At 38.8% G+C, this 22,630-nt stretch overlaps 2 protein-coding genes across 8 annotated transcripts in view; both read left to right on the forward strand.

Annotated features, from left to right (window-relative positions):
- Positions 1–8,996, forward strand: part of MPP7 (MAGUK p55 scaffold protein 7) — a 265,180-nt gene extending 256,184 nt beyond the window's left edge. For all 7 annotated transcript variants that reach the window (XM_027122039.1, XM_027122036.1, XM_027122041.1 and 4 more), the window contains 4 exons: positions 2,318–2,411; positions 3,409–3,517; positions 4,598–4,741; positions 6,266–8,996. In XM_027122039.1, coding sequence (XP_026977840.1) covers positions 2,318–2,411; positions 3,409–3,517; positions 4,598–4,741; positions 6,266–6,445 — 527 coding nt within the window. In that variant the 3' untranslated portion in view covers positions 6,446–8,996. The remainder of the gene's footprint in view (positions 1–2,317; positions 2,412–3,408; positions 3,518–4,597; positions 4,742–6,265) is intronic.
- A 144-nt stretch (positions 8,997–9,140) lies between these two features.
- Positions 9,141–22,630, forward strand: part of ODAD2 (outer dynein arm docking complex subunit 2) — a 269,467-nt gene continuing 255,977 nt past the window's right edge. The window contains exons 1-2 of the mRNA XM_027122033.1: positions 9,141–9,351; positions 9,596–9,712. The gene's annotated coding sequence lies outside the window, so the exon portion shown is untranslated. The remainder of the gene's footprint in view (positions 9,352–9,595; positions 9,713–22,630) is intronic.

The raw sequence follows: 22,630 nt of genomic DNA on the forward strand, positions 1-22,630 counted from the left end.
GTGAGTTGTCCCGGGGAAGTTGTCCCTGGATCCCGGGACCCTGGCAGTGGCGGGCCGCACAGGCTCCCCGGAAGGGGGGTGTGGACAGTGACCTGTGCTCGCACACAGGCCCCTTGGTGGCGGCAACAGCAGCCTTAGCGTCTCATGCCCGTCTCTGGGCTCCGCGCTGTTAGCCGCGGCTCGCGCCCGTCTCTGAAGCTCCTTTAAGCAGCGCTCTCAATCCCCTCTCCTCGCGCACCAGGAAACAAAGAGGGAAGAAAAAGTCTCTTGCCTCTTCGGCAGCTCCAGACTTTTCCCCGGACTCCCTCCCGGCCAGCCGTGGCGCACTAACCCCCTGCAGGCTGTGTTCACGCCGCCAACCCCAGTCCTCTCCCTGCGCTCCAACCGAAGCCCGAGTCTCAGCTCCCAGCCCTGCCCGCTCCGGCGGGTGAGCAGACAAGCCTCTCGGGCTGGTGAGTGCCGGTCGGCACCGACCCTCCCTGCGGGAATCTCCCCACTTTGCCCTCCGCACCCCTGTGGCTGTGCTCTCCTCCGCGGCTGCGAAGCTCCCCGCTCCGCCACCCGCAGTCTCCGTCCGCGAAGGGGCTCCTAGTGTGTGGAAACTTTGCCTCCTTCACGGCTCCCTCCCTGAGGTGCAAGTCCCATCCCTATTCTTTTGTCTCTGTTTTTTCTTTTTTCTTTTGCCCTACCCAGGTACGTGGGGGGTTTCTTGCCTTTTGGGAGGTCTGAGGTCTTCTGCCAGCGTTCAGTAGGTGTTCTGTAGGAGTTGTTCCACGTGTAGATGTATTTCTGGTGTATCTGTGGGGAGGAAGGTGATCTCCGCGTCTTTACTATTCCGCCATCTTGAAGCTCCTCCCTTTCTCGGTTCTTTTCTGTTGAATAATAGAACACTGCATCCCGATGTCAGGAATGCAACGTTCTATTGAGCCCAGGTCCTGTTATAATATTCTGGAGAAAGGTGATGTTTTATTTAGCTCTAACCGACTAGTTTATGCTTAGACTGCAAGTTTTACCTCATTTTCTGTAGGTTATGGTTTAAATCTCACTTCAGTTCTCTAAACGTCTGCCGTGTTGGTTTGGGTCTGCCGTGTCATGTGAAGTTCAGGGATTGGTTTGCAACTTGTGTGCATAGTGCAGATCTCAGCTCCGTTCTCTAAGCCTTCTCTCCGTTGGTTTGGCTGTGTTCTGTACTTCCACTGCTGACGGATCAGGCTGAGACTTGTGTATTCTAATCTTAATTCACTTCCTACAGCTTCGCTCTGCTGCTTTGAGTCTGGGCTGCATGTGTACGGCTTCGGGGTTATTCTTAGGCCAGTGCTGGTTTGTGCACAGAAGTAGAGTATTTCCTTCTCTAGCTCTCTCCCTTCCTGGGTTCCTTGCACACTCTTCAGCTCACAGGGGCGTTATTTTTTCTGGTCCTTTTCACCAGGAAGTCAGGGCTTCTATTGGAATTTAGACGCACATTCCTCCGCTGCTCTGTGAATGAGCCCACCCCTAGGGCAAAGCTCAAAGGAAATAAAAGTTAAACCCTTCCCCAGGGCGCTTGACTCTTCCACAGTTTACCTGCCTTTTTTATTTTCAAAGTGCTCAATACAAAAATAGATGTTTTGGGTCCAGAGGTTTTAGTTGTAATCAGCAGGAAGGATGGACTGTAGTCAGTTTTTCACGTGCCATATCAGCCTGCAGTTCCTTAGGGGTTTGTTTTTAAAGTTATTTTCTGCTCCATTATAATTCAGTAGCAAATAATTAGGCAAAATTGCTGAAAGTTTAGAAGTTCATTTGTATTTCAAGAAGATGTTTATGATTTTGCGAAGGAGAAATGAATAGCACATAGAAGTCTTTGACTTTGATTGGGAAATTAAGCATTGATGGCATACACCATGTGCCCTGCGCAGAAAATAGTAAAATAATTTTAGAGTTTTTACCTTTCAACCTAGTGGGCAGTAGACTTGCTTACAGTGAACAAAGAATCAATATGACAATAATAAGCATATTATTTGCCAAAGAAAGGGGTTTTTCCTCAAGGGTTGAAATACCGTTTTTGTTTAATTAACATATTAAAGCCCCTTCAGATAATTAATAGCATAAACATAATGCAACTTAATTTTGAATCCATCTTCAAATCAATATAACTTTAATATCAGTGGAAAAACTGAATTAATGGGATTCCTATATTTTATTAGCTAATTTGCTTTTTAAGTTTTAAAATCTTATTTAAGAAAAGTCCTTTCATCAAATATATGATAATTTCTTTTTTAGTATTTTACTTAGGGTGGCTGATGCAGGCTTTTCTGAACTCTTTTTAATTAAACCACAGACACCACCAGACCAAGGAGAAGCCAGGAGAGTGATGGGGTTGAGTATGTCTTCATTTCCAAGCATTTGTTTGAGACCGATGTACAAAATAACAAGTATGTGGACTTCTTTTAGAATCTTTGTATAACTGTTGTTTTTAAACATGTGCCCATATGTCTAGTTGTAGACAACTGAAGGTTCCCTTCCGTTTGAAATGAATTTTCATTTTTATAATAATATTTGAAACTGATAAAAAGGTAATTCATTTAGTGGTTATTACCCATCTTTGCCTGTAACCTTTTAATAACCTAGAGCTGTTGTGTATCTGGTAAATTGAATGTGTCGGGATTATTTTGCTAGTGTAGTATTGTGAGATCGTCCTACCCCTGTAATTGAATCTTAATGTAGAATTTAGATAGAACTTTATTTTAGTAACTAATAACTGTGTAATAGATCCCTAGTTCCAGTCTTTTCCACGTACCTCCCTCTCTCTCATTGGCTCTTCAAAAAACCAAAGTAATGTTAATCATCTTGCTTGTACCGCGTCCTCTGGCAAGTGCTAGGTCTCCCAGCCCCTGGTTTTCCATGTGCTGAAGCGTGGGTATTTCAGGGTATCAGGGAGCAGCGTGTGCTCTGCTGCAGGATTGTGGGGCTTTATTGAAACATCGAAATGCTTTTTCTGTGTTTGGCACAGCGATGGAGTTTTTACAGCACGTTCTCAGCTGTCCTGCTCGCGTTAGCCACCAGCCAGTCCTCCTCGAGTTCTAAAGCTGAGCTTGGTGGTTCTTTCGTGTGCAGTGAAATTTCAGTAGTTTTTATTGTTTGGCTTATTCACTGTTTTATTGCATTGCATTAGTTCTGAAAAAGAGGTGATGGAAAACATTAGAGTCCTGCTGGACTAAAGTACTTTTTTTCTGCTTAAGTGTAATACAAGCAAGTGTTACTGATTTGAAAAAATAAAATAGAAGATTTTTTTAAATTGACATTCTGGAGTACTTGGACCTAGTTATTTTATTAAAAGCAGTTTAAAAAATTACATATTCAGCAAAAACGTCTTTTATATATGAATTATGTCTGCCATATATAATTCACAAATGATTCTCATTTCTACAGGTTTATTGAATATGGTGAATATAAAAACAACTATTACGGCACAAGTATAGACTCGGTTCGGTCTGTCCTAGCTAAAAACAAAGTTTGTTTGTTGGACGTTCAGCCTCATGTAAGTGAACAGTGACCTATTCAACACCCTTGAAGCCCATGTAATCTACCACACTTGAGCATTTCAGTATGGGGAAAATCTGAAATCTACTCACTTCTGGCATGTAGGTGGCTTTCCTAAGGTGACAGAAGCATTTAAATGTCAGTTGAGAAGTTTCTGCTGAAAAGAAGCCCATGTTGTTATTAGGAAACAGGGGTCAGGGAAGCCTCGACATTTGTTTGTAACTCTTATTTAGATGCAGTGTTTGCCAAGTATAATGTCTCTTAGATATTTCTTCTATGCATTTTGTATTTAAAAATGTGTTGCGTTATATGTATCATGTATTTCATGTGTGCATTGGTATAAGTGTTCATCATTTTTGACAGTGGACATTTTGGTTCTCAGTCCTCTTTCGTTGATTTTGGTTCTGTAAATATTCTAGAAGTGTAAACTGCCCGGCAGGAGCCGCGGGCATCTCACAGGAACTGTACCAGGTACAAGTCGCCAGGTAGAGCTCGCCTGGCACCCTGGGAACTCATGTCACGTGGACTGAGTGCCAGTGGGTGAAGCAGTGCACTTCCCTGTCTCACCGCAGACCCCCAGCAGAGACGCAGCCCACAGCATTCTCCTCGCTACCCAGAGGCAGTGCTGCGAGCTTCGTGAAAAGCAGGGGGCTTGCCCTTTGTAGGGGACTCTGAAGGGCAGAATGAAAGAGGAGGGAGACCTCAACCTGAGATCAGGAAGAGGCTTAAACAGGATGGTTGGAAGACTTTCGTGTAAAGAAAGTTAACTCATAGCGTCTTTTGGGTATTAGATCTAAAAACTAGTTTTCTGGTATTTTTAGCTGCTTCTCTTCAGTATTAATTATGGCATATTTCAAAGCATTTTTAAAGACAAGTTACATTCTCCATCTTTTGAGACGTGTCTATTACATTTAATTGTCAACAACTGATTGAACAACAATATATTGAAAGACCTGCTAACCTTAATTAGGAAATAATTTTAAGGAATTTTCTCCTTAGAAGGAAAATTCAGTTTTGTTATAAAACTTACTCATGACATTATGAAGAAATGTAAGAAAACTTATTTTCTTCATTGCAGACGGTGAAGCACTTAAGGACACTAGAATTTAAGCCCTATGTGATATTTATAAAGCCTCCGTCAATAGAGCGTTTGAGGGAGACAAGAAAAAATGCAAAGATTATTTCAAGCAGAGATGAGCAAGGTGCTGCAAAGCCCTTTACGGTGAGTATGAGGATGCTTTACTGAAAGTACACAAGCAGGACTTAAAATCATATGTGCAGTAGTGACCCTGCATTAGGGAGACGGCAGTAGATGAAGGTGAGATCCAAACACCCACACGAGACAGAGCTGCAATTAGGCGCTCGCGTTCAGTGATTGCACTGTAAATACTTTCTCGGCTCCTGTGAACGACCTTCATATTACACTGACTCTAAGCTATTTTGTATGCTGTTATGTACACTTATAAAATTTTTGAAGGCACATGTAAAAAGTCAGACCACTGAGTTTTCAACTAGCCTTATTTTTAAAGGGAAAAATACCAAAGTCAGGTACTATTACTCATTAATAGTCTAGATGAAAATTTAATAATTTGCCTTGTCTGTTTGTATCAACATCATATTTAGCATAGTGAAAGAGAAAGCATCGTTTTGGGTGTAGGACAGTAGACTTGCATTATTCCGTCTGTATTTGTATTTCCTTTGACTGTTATCAGAAGTGGCAGCCGTGGTTTGTTAATGACTAGAATGACTGGCAGGGCCTTTCATTGTTTTTTGTTTTTAACCATAAGACGATGTTTTCTACTTTAGGCTGAAAAATAAAAAGCGGAGAAATTTAACGGCAGAAGGTTTTTTCCCCTCCCTCTCTTAATTAACTCATCTTTAACTTCAGTCTGTATTAATTTGTAAACTATTAATTGTGGGTACCAAGTACAGATAATGTTTTTGATTCCCAGTATTTTAAAAATATCTTTTTTCTAAAGTACTGACAATACACAACCCTGCTGAACAGGTACTGTTACATGAGGTTAATTACTCAGGGCTCTGGATTAACACTAAAATGAAAATTTCTGTTGTGAAAATCTTCTATGACATTGAAATGTAGACTCTGAAAAGACTCCAAGAAGTCACAGTATAAAGAGTTATTGTACTATTTATTATAGTATTGTACTATGTGAAGATTTCTCAATGAAGATAATAAATGATAACATAAGATTTAACTCACGTTTATGTACATAGTCTTGTTTTATAATCAACTAAAATTCTTACTGTTTTCAAAAATGTGAGTATGAAGGGCCCCTGACCCACTTCCCACTTCTACTGAGACGTAGAAGGACATAATATGTGTCCTTTCGTAAATGTATCCAACTCTGAAAAAGTAGTTTGTTATACATTCCTTGCTATGAATAAATGTGAACAAGGCAGGCAAAGCCTAAGGGTAGACAATTCTCCTTTAATACTGAAATATCCCTGTAATGATAAGCGAGTGACTAATTATCCTGAAATTTAGGTAAGGCAGGAGTTTTGCCTCTTGTCAGGGCAGTTTAGTTACAAGCAAATAGAGAGAGAGGGTATTAGAAATTATGGCTTCTGAAGAACTTATAGTTAAAGAGGATAATTTTCTTTCGTGGCTGAGGTGAAACAGTGAACACAGAACAACATTAGATAAACCAGTTGTGCAGTATTTGCATTGACGTGACGTGATAAAACTGCCTGGTTAACCAGTTTTTTAAAATACTTCTTTTTGTAGGAAGAAGACTTTCAAGAAATGATTAAATCTGCCCAGATAATGGAAAGTCAATATGGTCATCTTTTTGACAAAACAATAGTAAACGATGATCTCACCGTGGCCTTCAGTGAGCTTAAAACAACTTTTGACAAACTGGAGACAGATACCCACTGGGTTCCAGTGAGCTGGTTGCATTCGTAACTAAGGGAAATTTCCATAATTATCTTTTCTGTAGAGTGCATGATTAAATCAGTTACCATTTTGGTGGTAGGGTTTTTTAATCTATATCACTGTTAAGATGTGCAATCTTGGTTAAAATTGATGTGTTGGTTTTGTTTGTATCTTTTTACAGCCTTATTTCAAGCACAGTGTTTGAGTTTAAGGTCCAAAGTCAAAATCTGCCCAGTACCGTATCCTCGTTTTCTTGACTGTGTAGCTCTATCTCCAGAATGGGGTTGAACTTTTTAGGGAGACATAGCTGGAGAATGTACACGGGAGTTCAGTGCTTCAGCTGGTCTCCGACGTCATCACTGCCTTGGAGTTTGCATGTCAGCCACTGAATACGTTCAGTTCACAGTCTTCAGGAGCCAGACATCATCATAGAGGCGCCTGGGCTGGCAGTAAGGCCGAGTCCTCTTACTATTCTGCAAGTGCAACCTTTTTCTTACGTAGACACAACATATTCACAGTTACAGTTTGAGAAGGCCTTATGAGTGCATATATCAGTGACTCAACAAATGTTTAATAAGGGAAGATGGGCTTTTAAAAATTACTATTTATGAAACTAAAAACCTTTCTTTATGGCTTAAGAATGGTGATATCCTGGGGCAAGTAACGTTACAAAGGACATTTTTATTTGTAAATCCTCAGACAACATTTCTGGACTCACCAGAAATTCTGGAGCCAGTTATCTGGCTTTGGGTTTTCCCAATAAATTATAAGAATGATTCCTATTCTAAAAGTAGGTTTTACTTGTTACTGCTACAGTTAAAGAAAATGTGATCATTTTTCAAATGTGTGCAATTGATCACAATATATTTAAATTGCACTATAAGATATATTTTAGAAAACTTTTCATGTAATGTTATTTCTTCGTCATCAAAATATTTAACACTGGCCAGATACCATCCTAGTCTTGCCATTTTTAAAGAAGTTTAAGAAAGACTCTTCTGTTGTAAATATTTAGATGGGATCTCTCATTTTTCTTTGATGCTACTTATCTTCAGCAAGTAAATTATACAGCTCAAAATACCAGAAATGTCCATAGTTGTATAAGAGAACATGTCCTCCCATTCTTGCATGCCATAAGACCCTGTCAATCAGAAATCATTGCATCTGTGACTTTCAAACAGAAAAAACGATATTTTTTGTTGATTTGTAAAGAGAGTTTAGATGTCCTGTTTAAAGAAAAAGAGTGTAGTGAAATTTTATATATTTATGAAATATTTGAAAGGCATATTTTTTTAATTATCAAATGAGGCTATTCATTAAATAAATAGTATGTAAAGACATCATAATTTAAGATAGTAGTTTTATAAGTCAGGGTCAACATTCCATGTAAATATTTGACCTTTATTCATATGCAGATCCACAAGTGTGTTCTGTGTGCACAGTTGATAGCATCACTCACTGAGTTTCCTTCAGACGTGTCAAGTTTCATACCTTGATACACACTCACAGCTAAATAGATAACCAGACATTGTTACTTGACAGCATAATCCAAACAGCAAGGTCTAAGTTAATTAACTAAATAGCAAGCAATTTAGTTTAAAAAGGGGTTGGTGGGTTGCCAGATCTAATATTGAAGCCATACTTTATAGTTGTGTGGCTGGTCTAAGAAAGTACAAATCTTCCTTAGGTGGTTTGGGGAGAATATTCTCTTTGAACATTGACTGAAATTTCCGAAAAATCAGGACTTCCTAGGAAATGAATTATAATTTAGGCAGTCCAAATTCTTTGTTCAGAAATAGTACCTGGTTTGCTTTTTTTCATTTACAGACAATTGCCTCAATTCGTTCCTGCGGAGGTAGAGAGAGTGTAACGTGGTAGAAACGGAGTCCTTTTTGGTGGTGGTGGTGGAGGTGTTATAGAAATATATTTGTCCAGCCTTTCTCCCTTTTTACACGAGAGCTGGGCAGTATTTTTTTAAATAATGAAAAGAGGTACTTCAGCAATTTGAAAAATCTTTTATCGGGTAATATACATACGTGGTCATGCAAGTGACGTTTACATGGCCACCTTGATGCTTAGAAAGAGATTCAGTTAAAATTTAATGCGGCAGGGCCAACTCCATGGCCTCTGACTAACGTTGCAAAGGGCCCTTGATTCTGTACTTATGCATCCTCAGCTCCCTCTCCAGCAAGGACAGACTAGTTCTTCAGGCAGGTTGCTTCTGAGACAGTGTCAGCCACTATTTGAGAGAACAGGAATATTGGGTTTTTTAAGTCCATGTATTTAAAATCCAAGATCAAGAAGATAATTCCATATTCCCATTATTAACATACTGGAATCTTTTTTTTTTTTTTACCATTATTTTACTTACCAATATAGACATTATCGATATCTTTAAGGCTGACCTTCCTGGCATTGTGTAATGATTGAATGTATCTAAATTGTAATAATTTAAAATTGACAAACATGTAAAACGAAATTATGTTGTTAAAAGTTTCCTGAAGATAGAGTTTTATTATTTATTTTCTTTTTGACTAGTAAGAGTTTATAAATAAAAGTCATGGAAAACCTTTGAGCTTAATAAAGTATCTTCAAATTATGTGTGTGCTCTCTCGAAGATGCTCTTGCACTTGGCATCTACTTCACTGTTTCCAATGGTGGAAAAAATTGTTTTTTTAATGACACCAAGTGATATATTTGAACTGGCTCTGTCTAAAATTAAATTTCATATTTGTTTCAAACATTAATTGGTTTCATCCAGGTTGTTGGAGAGGTGGACTTCACTAGCCTTGCTCTTACCCACACGGTCCAGCCACTTAAAGCTGTGGAGCAAAGAATGGCATGGTTGGTCCCAGCCCGTCCGTGATGGGGACACCCCGCCCCGCCTCTTTCCGTCAGGCATTGAGCGGCACCCACATGCTCTGCCCCTGTTCCAGGTAGGCGAAGTAGACTTTTCCAGCTCTGCATGTGAGGACAGACTGCCACCTGCTTATACAGACAGGCTGAGTGGCACTGGCCTTGCTTAAGCAGCTGAACAAGTTAGCCCAGCTCTGCTTCCACTGAGAGGCTGGAGGATGTAGCAGTTAGGGGCGTGGGATCTGGAGCTGGATTGTTGAGTTCAGATGCTGCCTATTACGAGTTTTATAACCTCGTTTAATCTCACTGTCGTTTTCTCACCAGAAAATAATGGAGATAATAAGAGTGCTTACCTCATAGGATTGTTGTGGGCATGAAATGAAAGAATTGATCCGTGTAATGTGCTTGGAACAAAGCCTGGGCTAGAAGTGCTCACTGATGGTAAGCTCGCTTCACAACGGTCACTCTCACGTCACACAGTTTAAAAGTAGCTGCATAAATATTCTTAATTACTCCACACGAACAGTTCTCCTATTAGTAAATTCACAGGAAGCTTCCTAAATAATTTCTATGACCAGCTTTATTGTTTTATAAAAATACCATTACTTCCAAATGATACATCCAAAATTCACTGGCTGATTCTCAACAGGAAAGTGAACCAATTTCTATTTGCAACCACTAGTATGGAATATAACTGATATCAGCTGAAAGAAATGTCCCTTAATTGTATCCCAGCCCTTTCTTCTGCTACCGCACTTCCTTTCCAAATGGGTGCTCACTTACACTTCAGCTTCTGGGGGGCAGGGAATACTTTTACTTTTATAGCAGCTGTCTTATTCACATACACCTACCTGGGCCCCCTCACTGCCAGACCAAACTGTCCTTACCAACGTCAGACATCTGTATGATTTGTCTGCGATTTCATTTAATCCTTACAGCTGCCTTGTATGGGAGTGGTAGCTTCGTATTTTACAGTTGAGAAAACCAAGGTGCTGGCTTCCGTACCTGGCCCAAGGTAACAGGTGACGAGGAAGGAATCGGGGCTTGAACTGGTCAGGCTTCCTCCAATCCCACACTATTTCACTGCATTGTGCTTCCTGGTGGTGCTAGAACTTGAGCCAGTTCTGGAAACAGGTGAGATTTGGTCATTAGGGGAGTGATTGTTCATCCTTTTGATGCACAGCAGTTTACAAAGAGTTTTCTCAGAACACTGTTGCTTTAGTCAGATATAACTTGATTTATCTATGTCTGTATAGTGGGCTGATCTTCAAACAGTGGCTATTATCAAAAACATACCAAAAACTTAGCATAATATGCAGTATTTCTATTTTGTCTGTTTGAGTACCAGTCAGTGATAAATCATGATTGGTCTAATCAATCACGACTATCACCTCTTTGCAAGGATGGTTCTGAGTTGGTCATGCCACCCACTTCGAGGTAATGTCTGTCGTAGGAGCTATGAGTAAGAGCTGTTTCCCTGATTTAAACAACTGCATGAGGTGAAAACCTTTTATGCTCCTGCCCCCATGCTTCCTGTTTGAGATGCTTGTTATGTTGAGGTGCTTGCAAAGATGACAGCCATAACCCTAACCCTAAACCAATGGATGACTAAGGCCAATCTATAGATGACTGAGTAGAAAAAGGAACAGATCCTCAATCCATAACGTCACTGAGGTGCTGAAAAAAATCCTGGGACCTCCTTCCTCTAATTACTGAAAAAACAATGTTCTTTTACGCTCTGTTGGTGAGAATGTAAATTGGGGCAGCAGCTATGGAAAAGAGTATGGCAGTTCCTCAAAAAAACTAAAAATAGAACTACCGTATGACCCAGCAATTCTACTGCTGGGTACATATCTGAAGAAAATGGAATCACTATTTTGAAAAGAGATCTGCACTCCCACGTCCCACGTTCACTGCAACATTATTCACAACAGCTGAGACAAGGAAACAGCAAGTGTCCCTCAACAGATGAAGAATGGGAGGATGCGCACACACACACACACATACACGAAGATTATTCAACAGTTAAAAATAAGGAAATTCTGCCTTTTGTGACAACATGGATGTATCTTGAGGGCATTATTCTAACTATAATAAGTCAGAGAAAGACAAATAACTATATGTTATCACTTATGTATGGCATCTACAAAAGCTGAACTAGAAATAGAAAATAGAATGGTAGTTACCAGGAGTTGGAGGGACAAGGGGGAGGTTGGTCAAAAGGTACAAGCTTCCAGTTATGAGATGAATAAGTTCTGGGGATGTGATGTACAACATGGTGACTTTAGTTAACAACCCTGTGTAACATGCTTGAAAGTAGCTAAAAGAGTTGCCAACAGACACACACACGAGGTAATTATGTGAGGTGATGGAAGTGTTAAATAACCTTGCTGTTCATCAACCACAGCAAGGTTGATGAACATGTATATATGTTCATCATATATACATGCGTCAAATCATCACACTGTACACCTTAAACTTACACAATGTTAATTATATCAATAAAACTGGAAAAGATGTTCTATTAAAAAGTGTTAGTATTTAGCTGTTGTTTACTTGCTGCTGGAAGCATTCCTAATGGAAAGCAGTATGCATGACAACCTAGGCCACTCCCAGTGTCTACGTTCACTTTCCAGAAGTGTCACGTGCCTTGCAATGATGCACTGAGCTTTAAAACATTCTGGAACTTGTAGCAAAAAGTAAAGCAAGAGATCCCATTTAAATTTTATTTTTCTTGGGTTCCACGTTTTTTTCCTCCACAATATGGATAAAATTTAAGTTTGGGGAAAGTTGTTCATATGTTTTTGGGTTTCCAAATTTATCATGGTTGTGAGTCTACCATTGTGGACAAAGTAATACCTCTTTAACTGTTTAATCTGACCTGGGCATTAGTAATACCTAAAGGCTCAATGCATTGGGCTCCTGCTCTGTGCCTTGGCACTCTGCTAGTGAGTAGTAGGTGAGCTGTTTGTGATCACTGGCTCCACTTAAATGGAGAAAAGACCTAAATAGCAATATGTTTACATAACAATGGCTACAAAATGTAATTACTGTACATGTCAACGAAGAGCTATATAACATAAAGTGATAACTTAGGGAAATACATTGCTCTTAGGAATCTAGAAGATACCAAAACAATTGAGGATGAAAGAAAGAAGGAAGAAATGTAAACGTGCTTAAATATTAGTTAAATTTTTAAAAAGTATTTGAAGGCAATCATCTGTGGAATTGAAAGTAAATACAAAGAGGAATCAGAAAGAGACTCCATTAAATGAGATGACAGAAACAAGGCCAAATGGGTCTCTTATTACAGATCTAAATGCCGTGAACTCATGTATTGAGACCATTTTTCAACTACATCAAAAATGGACATCAACCATATTCTTCAAGGAGAGAAAGATTTAAAGTAAGAGGATTGACAAAAATAAGCCAGGCAGATGCAAACAAAAAGAAAGCAAAACAAATAAATAAAATAAGAAAACAGAAGGCACAATAATAATATCAAGATTGAGCTCAGTGTTTATCAGGTGGGCCAAAAAGTCATTCTTCAGTAATCAGTGGTATAAGTCACAAAAGGAGGAACTTCGAAGACACAGGGTAAAACCTTGAGAAGTGCAGTCAATAAAACCATCTTATTTGATCATCTTTAAAATACTTCTCTTAGACCTTGAAAAAAATTGTTATAGAAGGTCCATATATCACAATTCCTCAGCCAATCTCATAGCCATGGAAAGAATGCTTTTTCCTGCAAACTGAAATTATACCTTCTATTCAAGAGCCACACTGAGCATTTATAAAACCCAGTCCTCAAGTAAGCTACAAGAAAAACCTCATTAAATTCCAAAATATTTAAATACTAGTGACCACAGTCCAATAGAACTAAAAATGAATAACAAGTAAACACCAAAAAAAGACCTCTTAGAAAAACTCAAAATTTAAAAAAGTATTCTGATCATGGACTAAAAATAAAATTGTAGATTATTCAGAAAATAACAATGTAACTATCAGAATCTATGGACTAGGACTAAAAAACTGAGTTCAGGAAAACTTGTTGCCTTAAAAGCTTTTCAAAGGAAAGAAAAATAAAAATAAACACGGGCTCAAGCAGCTCCGGAAAGAATAACACGAGTGGTATTTTGGCTAGGCTGTAATACACACTGACTTTTCCAGGAATGCACTACCATGTAAATCAAAGGAAGATAGTATTTCATTTTTTCAGAAGTTTACCAAGAGTTTTTCACTCTTTTGGAACATCATGCCACTAATGGAAACACCACTCATGCTGTCAGTCTCCAACATTGCATGTCAAGGCACACCCATGCCACGATGTGTGAACCTACCCCATGCACGTGATCACTGCTGTCTTTGGGGAACTGCTGCTTGAGCATTCCCATCTCACAATGTGAGCTATTTTACTTTCCACTGCTCTCCTTTTCCTTCTCCCTCATATTACACTGGGCTCCATTTTATTATTTTATTTTTTATTATTTTATTTTGCTGCACCACGCGGCATGCAGGATCTTAGTTCCCCAACCAGGGATCGAACCCGTGCCCCCTGCAGTGGAAGCATGGATTCTCAACCACTGGAGTGCCAGGGAAGTCCCTGGGGTTTCTTTTTAACTGTGCAGACTACACTATATCTGTGGATTTCATTTCAAGATAGCAGAAGGGACGTCACAAAAATCTCTCTTATAGGAAGAGACCACTGAGTATGATGGGAGTGATTATTGCTGCTTCAGATGGATAGCTATTCAGATCCCATCTATTTTGCACCCTTTGAGCTGTACTGCTCATCCTGTTTTAATATTATGCTTTGATATGATTAATATGTGACTGAGCATCAAGTACTATCCTTGGGGATACTGCTGCAGAAGAAAATAGCTTTAAAGTTGATAATATTTTCCAAGAACATACAATGAGATTATATGAGAGTAGACATTACTGCAGACCCAAATACTAAATTGAAAGATCACAGACTCTCCCAGAACATAATTTTAATAGCATAAGGATGAAAATTGAGAAAAATTGTGAGACATGGCAAGTAAATCCAAAGGGAGGAGGTCAAGATGGCAGAGTAGGAGGACACAGAGCTAACCTCTCCGCATGAACACATCAAAATGCAGTTACATGTGGTGCAGTTCTCCCTGAAAACGAACTGGAGTCTGGCAGAAAGACTCCTGTGCGACCAAGGCTGTAAGAAAGATCCACACAGGATTGGGTAGGAAGGAAAGAGAAGCAATCAGGTTGGAACCTGTGCCCCGGAAGGGGACCCAGAAGAAGAGGGGTATTACATGGGCGAAGATTCCCCCTGGGGAACGAGGGCTTCAAGCCACATATTCTGCACCCCAGCCCTGGGGTCTGACACTGAAAAGACGCATCACCTTAGCTGGTTTGAAAATCAGTGGGACTAACAGAAGGGCTGTAAGAAACCTAGACTCCGCTTGTGAGGAGAGCGCACAGACTTGCTTACTCCTGAAACAAAGCAGAGAGAGCAGATTGAAACTGTACGGGACTCTGGCCAGTTTCCCACAACCACCCTGCAGCATACCCCAGCCTGAGCCAAGCGCCCACTCAGGCCCCATTTGCCCTGGGACACAGCTCCACACTAGGATGACGGCAGCCGTGGAAGAGAGGAGTGCTCAGTTGTGAGGGATGGAAATGGCTTGGACCTGGAATGGCTTCTGAGTGGGGCAGGGACAGCCATTACTGGTGCTTACAGAGAGGTCCAGGACTCTGGGGCCAGGACTGCCACAGTCCGTACTGTGATCCACACCAGTCACCCACTCCAGCCCCTCTTGCTCCAGTGCTGCTCCCCTCTAGGGCGAGGGTGCTGGTGCTAGGAGACAGGAGAATACACGCTTGACAGAACAAAGTCAGCTCAGACCTGAGCCTCAGGACTTCTGTTTCAGCAACTTGGGACCTGAACAACCTTGCAATAGAGTGATGTTGGCCACTGACCAGAGGAGAAGCCCTGGGACAAACGCCTGGCCATGGCTCTAGGCTGTCCATCTCCAGTCCCAACTCTTACCAAGGAGACAGGTGCCAGCACACCCTGGAGGAGGCATGACTGGTGCTCACATCAGATCCAGCTCTCCCGCCAAAGCTACAGGGCATATGCAACTGTACAGGGATGCTCCCATATGGGAACATCCCTTCAAGGCTGGAATAGGTAACTATTTGACCTAAATTCATAGACAACAGAGAAAGATGAGCAAAATGAGAAGACAGAGGAATTTGTTTCAGTTGAAAGAACAAGAGAAAACCCCAGGAGAAAAAACGAATGAAACAGAAATAAAATTTACTAGATAAAGAGTTCAAAGCATTAGCAGTAAGAATGCTAACTAAATTAAGGAAAAGAATAGATGAACACAGTGAGAACTTTAACAAGGTGCTAAAAAATGTAAAAAAGAACCAGTCATAAATGAAGAATATAATAACAAATGAAAAACACACTAGAAGGAATTAACAGGAGTCTAGGTGATAGAGAAGAATGCACAAGTGATCTGGAAGACAAAGTAATGGAAATTATCCAATCAGAACAGCAAAAAGAAAAACAAAAGAAAAATGAGAACAGTTTAAGGGACCTCCGGGACACCATCAAGTGTACCAACATTCACATTATAGGGGCCCCAGAAGGAGAAGAGAGAGAGAAAGGGGTTAAAAATGTATTTGATGAAATTAGGTTGAAAACATCCGAAACCTGAAGAAGGAAACAGATATCCAGGTACAGGAAGCACAGAGGGTACCAAACAAGGTGACTGCAAACACATTCACACCAAGACATGTCATAATTAAAGTGGCAAAAGTTAAAGAGAAATTCTAAAATCACCAAGAGAAAAACAAAGAGTTATATGCAAGGGAACCCCCATAGGCTATCGGCTTTTTATGCAGAAACTTTGCAGGCCAGAAGGGAGTGGCAAGATATATTTAAAGTGCTGAAAGGGAAAACCCTGCAACCTAGGATACCCTACAAAGCAAGATAATCACTTAGAATAGGGGAGAGAAAGAATTTCTCAGACAAGCAAAATCTAAAATAGTTCATAAATAGTAAATCTACCCTAAAAGAAATGTTAAAGGTTCTTCTCTGTGTAGAAAAGAAAAGGTTACAAGAAGAAGTAAGTATCTGTAGAAAAGGAAAAATCCCAGGAGTAAAGGCAAAGAATCAACAACTTAAATAAGCTAGTATGAAGATTAAAAGAAGTGTAAAATCATCTAAAACTACAATAAATAGTGAAGGGATAAACATGAAGATGTAAAATATGACATCAAAAACACAAAATGTGGGAAAGGGGAGTAAAAAATGAAGATCTTTTAGAATGTGTTTGAACTTAAGTGACTACCAGTTTAAAACAAGTAGATATAGTTACAGTCAACATATATGAACTCTTTGGTAACCACAAATCAAAAACCCATAATAGATACACAAAAACTAGGGGAAAAACGGAACGCAAGCATGCCACTAAAGAAAATCATCAAACCATGAGGGAAGAAACAAAAAGAAGAAAAGAACGGAGAACTACGAAAGCAACCAGAAAACAAATAACAAAATGGGAATAAGTACATACTTATCAATAATCACTTTAAGTATCAATTAAAATGCTCCAGTTAAAAGACATAGGGTGGCAGATTGGATTTTAAAAAAGACCCATATACTGCTTTCAGAAGTCTCACTTCAGAGCTAAAGACACACACACACTGAAAGTGAGGGGAAGGAAAAAGGTATTTCATGGAAATGGAAACAGAAGGAAAGCAGGGATAGCTATACTCCTATTATACAAAATAGACCTCAAAACAAAGTCTATAACAAAAGCCAAAGAAGGGCACTATATGATTATAAAAGTATCAATACAAAAAGAGGATATCACAGTCATTAACATATATGCACCCAATACAGGAGTACCTAAATACATAAAATATTAACAGACATAAAGGGAGAAATTGACAATAAAACAATAATAGTAGGGGACTGTAACCCCCCACTTACATCAGTGGACAGATCATCCAGACAGAAAATCAATAAGGCAAAATTTGTCTTAAATGACACAATAGACCAGTTGGACTTTATAGATATCTACAGGACATCTCATTCCAAAACAGCAGATTACACATTCTTTTCAAGTGCCCATAGAAAGTTCTCCATGACAGACCACCTGCTAGGCCATAAAATAAGTCTCAACAAATTTAAGAAGATAGAAATTACATCAAGCATTTTTTCCAACCTCAGTTGTATGAAACTAGAAATCAACTACAGAAAGAAAAATGAGAAAAACACAAACATGTGGGGACTAAACAACATGCTACTAAAAAACCAATGGGTCAATGAAGAGAGAAAGCAGAAAATCAGAAAATACCTTGAGACAAATGAAAATGGAAACAACACTCCAAAATCTATGGGATGCAGCAAAAGCAGTTCTAAGAGGGAAGTTTATAGCCACACAAGCCAACATCAAGAAATAAGAAAAATCTCAAATAACCTAATCTACCAGTTAAAGGAAGTGGAAAAAGAACAAGCAAAGCTCAAAGTCAGCAGAAGGAAGGAAATAATTAATATCAGAGAGGAAATTTAAAAATAGAGAACAACAACAACAAAAATACAAAAAAGATCAATGAAATCGAGCTTTTTTTTTTTGAAAAAATAAACAAGAAAAAATTGATAAGACTTTAGCCATGCTCATCAAGAAAAAGAGAGGACCCAAACATATTAAATAAGAAATGAAAGGAGAGAAATAACAACTGTTACCACAAAGATTCAAAAAAAGCAGAATACTATGAACAGTTATTTGCCAAAAAAAATTGGACAACCTAGAAGAAATGGACAAATTCCTAGAAACATACAACCTCCCAGACTGAATAAGGAAAAAAGACAATCTGAACAGTCTGATCACTAGTAGTGAAATTGAATTTGTATTAAAAAAAAAAAAACCTCCCAGCAAACAAAAGTCCAGGACCAGATGGCTTCACAGGAGAATTCGACCAAACATATAAACAACTAATACCTATTCTTCTGAAACTATTCCAAAAAAAATAGAGCAGAACACTCCCTCATTTATTCTACAAGGCCATCATTACCCTAATACCAAAACCAGACAAAGACATGAAAGAAAGAAGAAAGGAAGAAAGAAAAAAGAAAGATTAAAGAAAGTTATTACAGGCTAGTATCTGTAATAAATATAGATACAAAAAATTCTCAAAAAAACATTAGCAAAACAAATTCAACAATATATAAAAAAGATCATACACCATGATTGAATGGGATTTATTCAGACACGCGATAGTTCAGTATCTGCAAATCAATGTGATACACCTCATTAACAAAGTGAAGAATAAAATCATATGCTCATCTTAATAGATGCAGAAAAAGCTTTTGAAAAAATTCAACATCCATTTATGATTAAAACTCTCAAGAAAGTGAGTATAGAGGAACATAACCCAACAGAATAAAGGCCATATATGGTAAGCCCATTGCTAACATCATACTCAATGGTGAAAACTCGAAAGCATTTCCTGTAAGATCAGGAACAAGACAAGGATGCCCACTCTCACCACTTTTATTTCACATAGTACTGCAAGTCCTAGCCATGGACATCAGACAAGAAAAAGAAATAAAAGGCATCCAGATTGGAAGGGAAGATGAAAAGCCATCACTGTTTGCAGATGACATGATACTATATATAGAAAACCCTAAAGTCTCCACCAAAAAATATATTAGAACTAATCAATGAATTCAATAAAGTTGCAGATTACAAGTTTAATATATAGACATACATTATATTCTATACACTATTAATGAACTACCAGAAAGAGAAAACAAGAAAAGTCCCATTTAAAATTGCATCAAAAAGAATAAAGTATCTAGAAATAAACTTAACCAAGGAGGTGAAAGACCTATACTCTGAAAATTATAAACCATTGATGAAGGAAACTGAAGATAATACAAAGAAATGGAAAGATATCCTGTGTTCTTGGATTGGAATAATTAATATAGTTAAAATGTCCATATTACGCAAAGCAATCTACAAATTTATACAAACCCTATCAAAATACCCATTACATTTTTCACTAGAACTGGAACAAATAATTCTAAAATTTTTATGGAACCACAAAAAACCCCAATGAGTCAAAACAATCTTCAGAAAAAAGAACAAAGCTTTTTTGTTTTGAGTGCAGGTATCATGTACTCTGACTATACCACAAAGCTACAGTAATCAAAACAGCATGGTACTAACACAAAAATGGGCACATAGATCAATGGAACAGAATAGAGAGCCCAGAAATAAACCTATGCACTTACAGTCAACTAATCCACAACAAAGGAGATATATAACGGAGAAAAGACAGTCTCTCCAATAAGCAGTGCTGGGAAAACTGGACAGCTACATGTAAAAGAGTGAAATTAGAACATTTCCTCACACCATATACAAAAACAAACTCAAAATGGATTAAAGACCTAAATGTAAGACCTGAAACCCTAAAACTCCTACAAGAAAACATAGGGAGACACCGTATAACATAAATCATAGCAATATTTTTTTGGCTCTGTCTCCTAAGGTAAAAGAAACAAAAGCAAAAATAAACAAATAGGGGGCTTCCCTGGTGGCACAGTGGTTGAGAGTCCGCCTGCCGATGCAGGGGACATGGGTTCGTGCCCCGGTCCGGGAAGATCCCACATGCCGCAGAGTGGCTGGGCCCGTGAGCCATGGCCGCTGGGCCTGCGTGTCCGGAGCCTGTGCTGCACAACGGAGAGGCCACAGCAGTGAGAGGCCCACGTACTGCAAAAAAAATAAATAAACAAATAGGACCTAATTAAACTTAAAAGCTTCTGCACAGCAAAGGAAGTTTTCAACAAAACAAATAGACAACCTACTGAATGAGAAAAAATATTTGCAAATGATATGAGTGATAAGGGGTTAATATCCAAAATATATAAACAGCTCATAAAACTCAATATCAAAAAAACAACCCAATTAAAAGATGGGCAGAAGAGCTGAATAGACAGTCTTACAAAGAAGATATACAGTTGGCCAATAGGCATATGAAAAGATGCTCAACATTGCTAATCATTGGAGAAAGGCAAATCAAAATCACAGTTAGATATCATCTCACATCTGTCAGAATAGTTGTCATCAAAAAGAACACAAATAACAAATGTTGGCGAGAATATGGAGAAAAGGGAACCCTAGTACACAGTTGGTGGGAATGTAAGTTAGTGTAGTAGCCACTATGGAAAACAGTATAGAGATTCAAAAAACTGAAAATAGAACTACCATATGATCCAGCAATTGCACTCTTAGGTATATATCCAAAGAAAATGAAAACACTAATTCAAAAAAAATATGCACCCCAATTTTCATAGCAGCATTATTTACAATAACCAAGATATGGAAGCAACCTTCATGACCATCAACAGATAAATAAAAAGAATGAAATTCTGCCATTGGTAACAACATGGATGGACCTAGAGTGTATTACACTTAGTGAAATAAATCAGAAAGAGAAAGTCAAATACTGTATGTTATCACTTGTATGTGGAATCTAAAAAATAAAACGAATGACCACAGCAAAACTGAAGTAAACTCAGGTATAGAGAACAGGCTGGTTGTTACTAGTGGGGAGATGGAGCGGGTGAGAAGCAGGAGGCGGGTAGGGGATTGAAAGGTACAAACTGCTATGTACAAAGTGGATAGGCTACAGGGTGGTATTGTACAGAACAGGGAAATATAACCATTATTTTGTAGTGACTTTAAATGGAGTATAGCTATAAATATGTTGAGCTGCTATGTTGTACACTTAAAACTAATATGATGTTGTAAATCAACTATATTTTAATTTAAAAAAAAGGAAAGTAGATCCAGGAGATCTAGTATCCATGTAGTACAGTTTCTCATTAGGAGAAAATTAAGCTAAAAACATGAAATAAGCAATATATTTACCTAAATTGAAGATAGAATCACTTTAAAGTTCTAAGTACTTCTTTCATAAATTTGTGAACCTCAGCAATAGAAAGAGTCCCATAGCATGATACAGTGGGGGAAAGAGAGAGAGAGAGATTACCTAGAAGAAAGTGAAAAACCTGCTGGGCATCCAGTGTCTCATGTGCAATAGGATATTAGATAACAAAGGCACAGTAAGTACTGTGGGGAAATGAGTATAAGTCTAGAATTCTATAACGAGCTAGACTATCACTCAAGAGTGGCAGTAGGGCTTCCCTGGTGGCGCAGTGGTTGAGAGTCCGCCTGCCGATGCAGGGGACACGGGTTCGTGCCCCGGTCTGGGAAGATCCCCCATGCCGCGGAGCGGCTGGGCCCGTGAGCCATGGCCGCTGAGCCTGCGCGTCCGGAGCCTGTGCTCCGCAACGGGAGAGGCCACAACAGTGAGAGGCTCGCGTACCACAAAAAAAAAAAAAAAAAAAAAAAGAGTGGCAATAAAACAGACTCACTTAGGCATACAAGGATGTAGCCAGTTTTGCCACCCTTATATTCTTCCTGGAAGAAAAGACTCAAAAATGTACTCCAGCAATGAAAATGAATTTATGAAAGAGGAAGTTATGAATAAAACCAAGAGTGGTAGGTAAAAGAATCATCAAAACTTACAATAATACATGTAAAGTATTTGGATTTAAGTCACTCCTATATCACTTCTTAGCTATGTTACCTCATTCAAATTACTCATCCTCCCTGCACCTTCATTTCCTTATCTATAAAGCAGAAGTAATAGTAACAGGACAACACAGTAGGGTTTGTTGAGATGTTTTACATAAAGCCCCCAGTACAGTATTTGTATCTGGTTAATGTTCAATAGATATTAGCTATTATTTTATAGTGGTGGGCTTCAAGTTGCTAAAACACTTTTGCAGGGCAATTTTGCAGTTCACTTGGCCCTAGACCAAACAGTTTCATTTGCAAACTCATATTTGTACAGGAACGTCAAATGCAGCAGAATTTATTTTGGAAAAATTATCATCAGTCTTACTATTAGCAGTGAGAGAATGATATACAATTGTAAAATATAGTTTTGACCACTATGCTACTGTTGTAAAATATGAGGTGGTTCTTTCTGTATTATTTTATTATAATGTGCATATTAATAATGTGTATATATTGACCTGAAAGGATGTTACATCCTTGTATGTAAAGGTATATAAAAAATGGTATGAAGGTGCCAAACCGTTAATGTGGTCCACCTGGGGAGAGTGGCGGTACTGAGAAGTCTCGCTTTTTAGTACATACCTTTTCATATTATTTGAATTGTTTTTTATTTAGCACGTCGTGCTTTTGTAGTTCAATTTTGTTTTTTGTTTTTTGTTTTTGCGGTACGCTGGCCTCTCACTGTTGTGGCCTCTCCCGTTGCGGAGCACAGGCT

Source organism: Aethalodelphis obliquidens, unplaced genomic scaffold (assembly GCF_003676395.1).
Source record: "Aethalodelphis obliquidens isolate GAN/ISIS:26980383/991018 unplaced genomic scaffold, ASM367639v1 scaffold23, whole genome shotgun sequence".
Lineage (NCBI taxonomy): Eukaryota > Metazoa > Chordata > Mammalia > Artiodactyla > Delphinidae > Aethalodelphis > Aethalodelphis obliquidens.